Source organism: Sinocyclocheilus rhinocerous, unplaced genomic scaffold (genome assembly GCF_001515625.1).
Source record: "Sinocyclocheilus rhinocerous isolate Xijiao unplaced genomic scaffold, SAMN03320098_v1.1 scaffold113, whole genome shotgun sequence".
In the NCBI taxonomy this organism is placed as follows: Eukaryota; Metazoa; Chordata; class Actinopteri; order Cypriniformes; family Cyprinidae; genus Sinocyclocheilus; species Sinocyclocheilus rhinocerous.
Window position 1 is genome coordinate 1,794,627 of NW_015646846.1, and position 9,621 is coordinate 1,804,247.

The 9,621-nt window shown below is 35.2% G+C and overlaps 2 protein-coding genes across 2 annotated transcripts in view; both read left to right on the top strand.

Moving 5' to 3' along the window:
• Positions 1-7,077, top strand: part of ppp4r1l (protein phosphatase 4, regulatory subunit 1-like) — a 22,495-nt gene extending 15,418 nt beyond the window's left edge. The window contains exons 15-20 of the mRNA XM_016512313.1: positions 189-350; positions 899-999; positions 1,098-1,218; positions 1,412-1,546; positions 3,089-3,230; positions 4,710-7,077. Coding sequence (XP_016367799.1) covers positions 189-350; positions 899-999; positions 1,098-1,218; positions 1,412-1,546; positions 3,089-3,230; positions 4,710-4,855 — 807 coding nt within the window. The 3' untranslated portion in view covers positions 4,856-7,077. The remainder of the gene's footprint in view (positions 1-188; positions 351-898; positions 1,000-1,097; positions 1,219-1,411; positions 1,547-3,088; positions 3,231-4,709) is intronic.
• A 354-nt stretch (positions 7,078-7,431) lies between these two features.
• rps26l (ribosomal protein S26, like) lies at positions 7,432-9,369 on the top strand. The gene is made up of 4 exons (XM_016512317.1): positions 7,432-7,503; positions 8,732-8,909; positions 9,003-9,133; positions 9,268-9,369. Exons 1-4 carry the CDS (start codon positions 7,501-7,503, stop codon positions 9,301-9,303), a joined length of 348 nt encoding a protein of 115 aa, XP_016367803.1. The 5' UTR covers positions 7,432-7,500; the 3' UTR covers positions 9,304-9,369.
• The last annotated feature ends 252 nt before the right edge of the window (positions 9,370-9,621 follow it).

Sequence of the window (9,621 nt, forward strand, 5' to 3'; positions counted from 1 at the left end):
GGGTGAACTATCCCTTTAATGTTGTGTGTGTGTGTTTTATTATTATTATTATTAATTAAACAATATTTTCTCCGTACCATAATATTATAGATTATTATTGTTTGTCTTTATTTTGTAAAAAAAAAAAAACGGAATAGACACAGTAGCTTCAGTAGATGTCAAATTAAATACTATTGAATGTGTTACAGTGGAAGGTGCGGCGGACGCTGGCGTTCTCTATCCACGAGTTGGCAGTGATTCTGGGGGATCAGCTGACTGCAGCTGACCTGGTGCCCATATTTAACTGCTTCCTCAAAGACCTCGATGAGGTGCGGATAGGAGTCCTCAAACACCTGTATGATTTCTTGAAGGTGAGAAAATGAAATTTCCTCAACTCAGAAGACAGAATATTTGAGTATTTTATACCAAGAGCTTTGAAAATGAATTGCTTATACTGAAAACAAAAATGTTTAAAAATTATAATTTCAGACAGTTTGTATATTCCTTTTTTTTCTACCATATGTTTAAATAGGGATTTTTGTTATGATATGCTAATTTGTTTAGTAGTTTTTATGTACTAGTTTTTATTAATATATTGAATTTGCTTTTATTTTTCATTTAAGTTTGTTTTTAAGTAATTTTATGTGCTTTTGTCATTTTTATTAGTTTTTCTTTTTTAATAATATATATCTTTTATTTTTCAGTTTGTCATTTTAGCACTTTCAACTTAAGCTTATTTCAGCTAGTTGCCAAGGCAACATTTCTCATTTTCGTTTTAATTCTTCATCTAATATTTATATTTTGTTTTATTTCAGCTCTATTTCAATTACCGAAAACTATTTTTAATAGATTTAGATTTAGTTAACAATGGCCCCAACAACACTGGCCCTGACAGATCTTTCTGTGTCTTCTTTTGTAGCTTCTTCATGCCGATAAGCGTCGGGAATATCTGTATCAGCTGCAGGAGTTCATGGTGACGGACAACAGCAGAAATTGGAGATTCCGATATGAGCTAGCTGAGTATGTGCTACTTTGTTACATGCTTCATCGACAAAGCGCCTTTTGTAGTTCTCAAGTGTGATCTCACTCTTGTGGCATTTGTCTGTCTGTGTATTTAGGCAGCTCATCCTGATCATTGAGTTGTACAGCCACAACGATGTCTATGACTACCTCAGACAGATCGCACTTAACCTTTGCTCTGACAAAGTGTCTGAAGTGCGGTGGATCTCCTATAAACTGGTGAATCATGTACCCTTCAGCTTGTTGTCAAAAATAGCAGCAACATTGCCTTTCACTAGCTGTATTGTTTACGTTTGTGTTCTGCTTTTAGTAACTCCACTGTACTGTTTTCAGCCTCAGCTTATAATACAGGTTTCCATTACCATCCACACTTGTATTTAGTGCTGACATTTTATCTTGTGAATGTGTGTAGGTGGTGGAGATCCTGCAGAAATTATATGCCTGTGAAGCTCATGATCTGGGTCTGAATTTCATTAATGAGCTCATTATGAGATTCTGCCACTGTTCCAAATGGGTCGGACGTCAGGCATTTGCATTCATTTGCCAGGTAATATTTACATCAGATTTTTACAGTAGCTAGGGCTGGGCGATATAGCTAAAAAATTTATCAATGATATAATATACACATACTGGTAAAAGATTTATAGTCTGAATGCACTGTAAGTCGCTTTGGATAAAAGCGTCTGCTAAATGCATAAATTATAAAAATTATTATAATATTTCATATCGTTCGGTATCGATAATTATTGACATTTTTTAATAACCTTTTTTAATACAAAAAGCAATAGAAAAAATGTTTTAATTTAACCACTGTATTTTTAAATTAACCCAATTTATTGAGACAAACAACAAATATTTTTGTTTTAACAATCAAAAATTAAACAAATATCTAATTTCTAATGTTTTATATGCAGATTAAATAGGTTTTAAGGAAACTTTTGTCTTGTCTCCCGAGGCCACAGGAGAGCACAATGAGCAAAATAATGCAGCACATTTAAATTGTCAACGCAAGGAAGTAACTCTATTAAAAAACGTACATTACGTCTAAATTAACTCAATCAAATCAAATATAATTTTGTAAATTGCATAAACGATTATGAACAAAACAGCATCATGTATTTATGCATTGCTTAATCCAAAGAACCGAAGCGCCATTCACACAGATTGCATTAAAAAACATATGAGACGCAGTGAAAAGGAATAAACCTCCAAAAATTTGTGACGTGTTTTCTAAACGTTTAAACTGTTTTAACATTGCATGGCTTTCTATACATCTCTTGTGTGAGACGCGAGTGCAGCAGTCGTATTTGTCCGACTAAAAAATGCACTGAATATGCGTTCTGTGTGAATGGCATTGATCTTCTCCGCATTGAGCTTCTATATTTCTCTAATATTTTGAATGAATAACGCAGCAGCGGCGCGTATCTTGGGCTAGACTAACAAAACATTCAAATGCAACAACGTACGTCACTTACATCATCACCGCATCTCGCGCACCACTGATGACGCAGTTCAGCATGTGTTCGTGTTTGTGTGTGCTGTCTGCGTCACTCATAGCACATGCCTATATCGTACGCTATATCGAACATTTTTTCTATCGTTATCGAAGAAGGTGTACCGTCGATAAATATCGATACCATTTTATCGCCCAGGCCTAGTAGTCACACCATCTTTACATTATTTGATTTAGCACAGTAGTTTTTTTTTCACTTCTCATTCATAATCTTATATTTTTGGTGCTGTTAGTTTCAAGTTTCAATAAATATTTTGCACAGAGTAGCCTAGTACAGTAGTTTTTTCGAGACATTATGGGATTGATAATTCTGAAATTGATGATACCAGAATAATCTGGTAATAGACTGGTGAGCAAATAACCAATTAGGTCAAAACTCATGGCCATTTCTTGGTTATTTTATTTTATTTATATATATTTTTTAATGTATAACTTTTTTGTTGTTGTTTTTAGTTATTTTGAGTGCGTTATGCAAAATTTTCAAAAGCCCACTAGCTGAGCAAGAATGTTAAAGCTATCATGATATATCTAACAATGTGTGAGAGTGATTAATTCATTTCTTATGTTTCCACATAGGCCATTGTGGAGGAGGACTGTATGCCCATGGACCAGTTTGCACAGCACCTTCTACCCAGTCTGCTCAGCCTCTCATCAGATCCTGTACCCAATGTACGTGTGCTGGTGGCCAAGGCGTTACGGCAGAGCGTGTTGGAAAAACGTAAGACACACTAACACAAAACATAACATAAACATGTTAGAGGATGCATGCATTACAGGATGTTGACGCAGACTCGTGCCTCCATCATTAGGCCCTCCAAGGGCTTAAATTAAATTAATGGACAAAAATATTTATGAGTAATATCCTGCGCAGAGTGCATAGTTATTTTTGTCCAGTGAAATGCTTTCTAGAATGATGTCCAAAGTGCAAGCTGTCAAGTAAAGGCCATTGGCTATTTTTTGTGTGTGTGTTTTGTTTTTTATTGTTTAGATATTTCATATTGTTTGTTTTATTTATTTTACTTTATCTTATTTCATTTTGTTTTTATTGTTTTTTCTTCTATTTTTTTTTTTTTTTTACGTTTTATTTTTAGTTCAGTTTTTAGTTTTTTTTAGTTTTTATTTTATTTAATATTGTTTATATAATAATAATAATAATAATAATTATTATTATTATTATATATTTTTTTAATTTTTTTTACTTTATTTGAATTTTTTTGTAGGCTAGCGGCCATTTAACTTAACTTTAAACATAAACTGTCACTGTTACTAGCACAAAAAATAAATTGCTTTTCTAAATATGAAGAGTTAATTTGCAAAAACCGATAAACGCCACTTTAAAAAAAAAAGAGCTGATTGCCGTGCATTATTCTCCACATATAGCGCGATCTGAACTCTAAACACGTTTTGTCAAAAAAGCTGGTTTTGTCCACTTAAAAGGCATCGCGAGTTCACGTTTTACTGCAGAAGCCAACACGCGCCCTTGTTGTTTTTGAACCGATGCCGATAAGTCCATTTTAGCGAATCAGCACGCTGTATTCAGGTCAGGTGACAAGGCTACTTTCACTTTGAAAAGACGTGCTAGCTGAGAGGAGTTTCGTCAAAGCTGACTAACAGTGATCGAGGATGGATAATTTCGACGAACTTGATGAACCTGTGATATCTTCTGCAGGGCGAAAAAGGAAAATAAAAGCTGAAACGTTTTCACGAAAGCTTGCAAAAGCAGCGCGTTACAATGATGAGGGAAAAGCTCTGTGTATTGCGTGTAATCACATCCATACAGTTTATGATCACAACAACAACAACGTTTGTCAGGCATCTACATTGTCATCTGAGGAGATTACAAAGATTAAACGAGTGTTTTTTTAAACTCTAAAACATGAAATGTGGAGTTATCTGCTTTAGCCAAAAAACGACTGTTGGAGTTATCTGCTTTTGCTATAAAACACACTTTTAATATGTAAAAAAAACATACTTTCAATGAACTTTAATTTAGTAAATTACCTGTATTTAAGTTATTATTACATAATCAAACAACTGCAGTTTGAATGATATTACTTGGAATGCGCAATTAAAAAACGTGATTTCTGAAAAAATAAATAAAAATGGAGTTATCGGTTTTTGCAAATTAACTCTTCATATGTATTTAGTGTAAGTGTCACTGCTGTTCTGATCACTTATGTCTGTGCTCTGATCTCAGCGTACTTCAAGGACCCAGGCAGCGCTTACTCAGATGAGCTGGAAGAGGCTCTGTCTGAGCTGAGGATGGACAAGGACAGGGATGTGCAGTTCTTCTCCACACTGGATCCCAACAGAAATGTCATGGACACATCAGCGCTAATTTAGCACCATGTACTACTCGCACACATGAACAAGCACCAGCAGGAACAACACTAAACGGATTCACAGACGAGTGTTTACAAATAGGAACTACTGACCAAGACCTTCACACACACAGTGTATCCTTGTCCTCTCCTAATACGCTCCATATTTGGCAGTGCATGCATATATTATGCATTTATACACAAAACAGGCCTCATTTATAAAACGTTTCTACTGATATGTAGCTAAATCTGAAATTGGATCCTTAAAATATGCAAATGTATGCGTATTTATGGTAGTACGACTAATACAGCCTTGCAAAATAATTTTCCACAGTGGTTTTCACCATTTAGATGATAAAATTGTGAGATTGCGTTGTCAAGTAATTAAAAAGGAATGCAAAACAATACTTTTTACACATGAGGACTGCTCACTCAGCCTCTCACTTACACAGCCTCACTTTAACCACCCAAACACACACACACTCACACCTTCAAACACAGAACAACCATCTCACCTCTCTGAATGGTGCAAGATTTTATTTGCACCTTTGCGGCAGCAGAAAGTATTTGGAGACACAAGACGCATCTCAACAGCGGATTGTGTCGTTTCTCCTCATCAGACGGTTCAGATGCTACCAGCTGCCCCTCCAAAGCTAACTGTACATTTGTAAGACTTTTTCTCCATTTAATTTTCTTGTGGATTTCATAAAACAAAAAGGACTAAGAAGACATAAGCAGACTGACACAGTGAAGTGCTACTAACTCAGGGAGACCTGATATTCAGATTTTTTTAAAGCTGCAATGGCGCAAAATGGTATCGAGCCGAGCCCAAGTGATGCTGCAGAACTGTTGCTGCATTTACCAACCTCCTGTTTACCTGAGCCTCAGGATCCACCCAGATTGTTGTGGGAAACGGGGTTTAGAAACAGCAAATGAGCAAATTTTTGCAGCTCAGGAGCCGAAAACCTCCCTCTATTTTTGCTCAGTCCTTTTGTAGCTCACAATTTACTATTGTCTTTCAATACTGACATTTTAATGTACATGTTTTTTCTGCGTGTTTTGAGTGTGATCCAGTCGTACGTAAACGCAACCTCCTCGTCTTCCCTGATTGGTGGAGAGCGGTTTTATTTCTCACCGTTTTATAAATAAAAGGGGCCAGTATTTTAGAGAGCTGTCAGGAGTTGCTTTCCAGGCAACCTTTACAGTCACTAGATGACATATAGACACTGGACAACCAAAATTGTCAGACTTAAAAAAAAAAAAAAAAAATTTTATAAAATCTCGATTGGTTAATTCTATGCTAAGAGGGCGCTGCTTGGTTGTCTGTGGAAAACACCAAAGCAAGCACACTGTTTAGTCGGATTTGCACTAGTTAATCAAAGCACACCATGATTCCTCTCATTCTGACAATTCCCAAATTTGCTTTAAAGTAAATAAGCTATTTTGTTCTTGAAGTTGATATAATGGACCATCCGTTTTTAAAAGCATGGTTGTGCTGCTCTTGGCATCGGTTAACTCGCGTCTAGCTGCTGATCGGTTATTAGTATGTCTGTTTTTATGGTTTATGTATTTAAATTAGGAGGACCGGACCCAAATCAGCACGTAAGGGCAAACTTTGCCAAGAGCACTTTACTATTCATTAAGGGTTCAGTGAAAAGAAGATTGCAGGTCTTTGTTTTATACAGTAAAAATAATAATAAATAAATGAATGTGATGAATCATGATAAATCAGTGGTTCAGATTTTTTTAAATAAGGCAACTTTCTTGACCAAACTCAAGTGGTGCTCGAATCTGGTGCATTTATTCTCACAGATGTGAACATGGAATGTTTATGGATTGTGTATATGGAATTGTTAAAAAAAAAATAGGTTTAGTTTAGCTCTCGAATACAGCCTGTGATCAAATTTATATGTGATTTTATTAATGATATCTACAGGAGTCAATGCCAGTCTTTTTTATGTAGCGATATTTGGTTTGGAATTGTAAGGGGGAAGTTGTTTTGCTTGTGTTCCCATGTGTGTTTGTGTGTCTGCATGCATCTGTGTGTGGCTGTGTCTCCTTTCCGTTTCATTGTTTCTTTTTTCCCATATGGACCATGTTGAAAGTAGAAATTTTGTTAGATTATATTTTCCCAATAAATTCTCCTGTGTGATTTACTGAGGCACTGACATCACTGATATGTCAACTAAACCACTTCATCTGTCTGCATATGTTCTGATCCACTAGTTTTCTTGTAATGTTACATTATTAAGATACAAACATCTGATTTGATTCTTTTGCCACCTTTTATTCTTTTCAATGTATCATGTTCAAAGATTTTATATCCTAACCTTTCAGGTTACAACCTTTGTAATTTTCTGTGCATCTCTTTTAAATACATTGTATGTATTATTATTTTTAGTATTCATTAATTAAAATAATATAAATTTGAAATCATTTCTCAGTTGTGCCTTTTATTCTGAAGACAATTTAGCCAGGAATTACTAAATCAAGTGATTCTTGAGCACCTTACATATGTTTGTAATATTTGAAGTGCAGCTTACAGTGCTATAGATTTTGTGTAAATATATATATATATATATATTCGATGGACTTTTGTTGTGTAGCGGAGAGAGATTTCACTTCCGGTTCGCCTTTTCCGGTCCTTTTTCCTGCCTCCCGTTCAAGATGGTGAGTCTCGAGCCTTCGCGATTGATTCGTGAATATGTTTTAGTATATTAAATCTCCTTTATATACTAAAGAAAACTGTGCGATCACTTAGTTTAGTTAGTAACGTATTTGATTGTATTAGATGTGGGCACTCTATAGGATTGTTAGTTTTAGTAAAGCGTTTGTGAAGATGGCTAGCATGTGCTGCCTCTGCTGCAGCACGCGGCATGGACGGGCCTGCTACTCTGTGTTTATGAAGTCAAATACTTCTCTTTAATGCTTATTGTCGCCATTAGTTATTCAACGTACCGATGCAGGGTGTGGTATAGTCGTTATTTAGCCTATATATCAAGACCCTCAGCCTGTCGGTGCTTGAGTGTAAACTGAGCTGACATGAAGATTGATGCATCTAACTGCTTTCTAGTAACGTTATCATATAACTTACAATTAATAGTTGATCGAGACGTTGATAATCTTAGTAAGTTGCCATTTATTTTGATTGGTGCAAAAAAAAAAAAAAAAAGTATCTTATTTGGAAATATAAAGATCTGTATGTGGTTCCCATAGTAATGGAACACCTGGACATGTCAGCAAATCCCAATTTTCGAATTTCCAAAAATAATCTACCTAAAGAAAAGAAAAAAAAAAAAGGTAATATGATGTCTTTAAGTGGTTCCCATCCTTGGAAGTATAATTTTTGGACATTTTAAAATAGTCATTTCCTGATTATTATTATTATTATTATTATTATTATTCCTTTCAAATTTCCAAAAACTATTTAGAACAGTAAAATGACAATTTAAATTGAAAGTTGTTCCCATGGTAATGGAAATTCTGGAAATATAATTTTTGGAAATGTACAATTCTCATTATTATGGGAACCACATATAGATTTTTAATTTGATCATTTTTGGAAATTTTACAGTTGTGATTTCCTTATTTCCATAACTTCCATTACTATGCGAACTGCATACAGAGCTAAAATTGTATTTTTAACATTGAATTCATTTTTACATTTTGGAAAAATGTAATTTTCTGATGAAATTAAAAGTAATAATAATCTTAATTTTAGCATATGCAAGAAATGGCTCTCCTGGAGTAGAATTTGTATAAAAACTAAATTAAAATTATTAAATTACTCACGAACAACTGGAAAATGAATGGGGAAATGTTTGGTCAGAAGGTGTAGGATGTTAAATTATGATCTATACTCTTGAATTATTGAAGTATTTAAATTTTTACATGACAGACTAAGAAGAGAAGGAACAACGGACGTGCAAAGAAGGGCCGGGGTCATGTCCAGCCCATCCGCTGCACCAACTGTGCCCGCTGTGTTCCCAAGGACAAGGCCATCAAGAAGTTTGTCATCAGGAACATTGTGGAAGCCGCCGCTGTGAGGGACATCTCAGAAGCTAGTGTGTTTGACTGTAAGTGACTGCTTTAACTACCAAAACATTGTCAGAGTCTTAGTGTGCGCTCTTCCATATAATTTTTTATTCCTTTTCACTCCTCCTATGTAGCGTACATATTGCCCAAGCTGTACGTGAAGCTGCATTACTGTGTTAGCTGTGCCATCCACAGCAAGGTGGTGCGAAACAGATCCCGGGAGGCCCGCAAGGACCGAACACCACCTCCACGATTCAGGCCTAGTGTAAGTACACTGAAATTCTGTTGCAGGCTAATCTATAATAATTAGTAGGGTTACAGTGCATGCATTGTATTTTGTTGTTACTTGGTGTTTATTTGCATCTCAGCATTTTCTTTTGTCTTTTTTTTTTCCTGCAGGGTGCTGCACCCAGAGCTCCTGCAAAGCCCATGTGAAGCGGTGTCAACGGTCACGTTCTGTGCATTTTATGCAGAAAAATAAAAAAAATATCTAAAACAGGTCCTGGTGTTTAATTGTTTTGATTGTTGCTGCATGATGGTTTGAGTGCATTTGTTGCTGCTGTGTAGTTTGAGTTTGGAGCTCTGTCAAGTTTAGTTCTAAATCCTTCATTTTTCATCTGATCAAACTTAATTTCTGTTGTTATTATAATAGGTGAAAATATCCCCAATATTATTTTACATCAACATTTTTTTGAGCTTGGTCAAAATATTAAATTAATATTAGCAGTCAGCGTTGTTTTATGTATTTTTCAT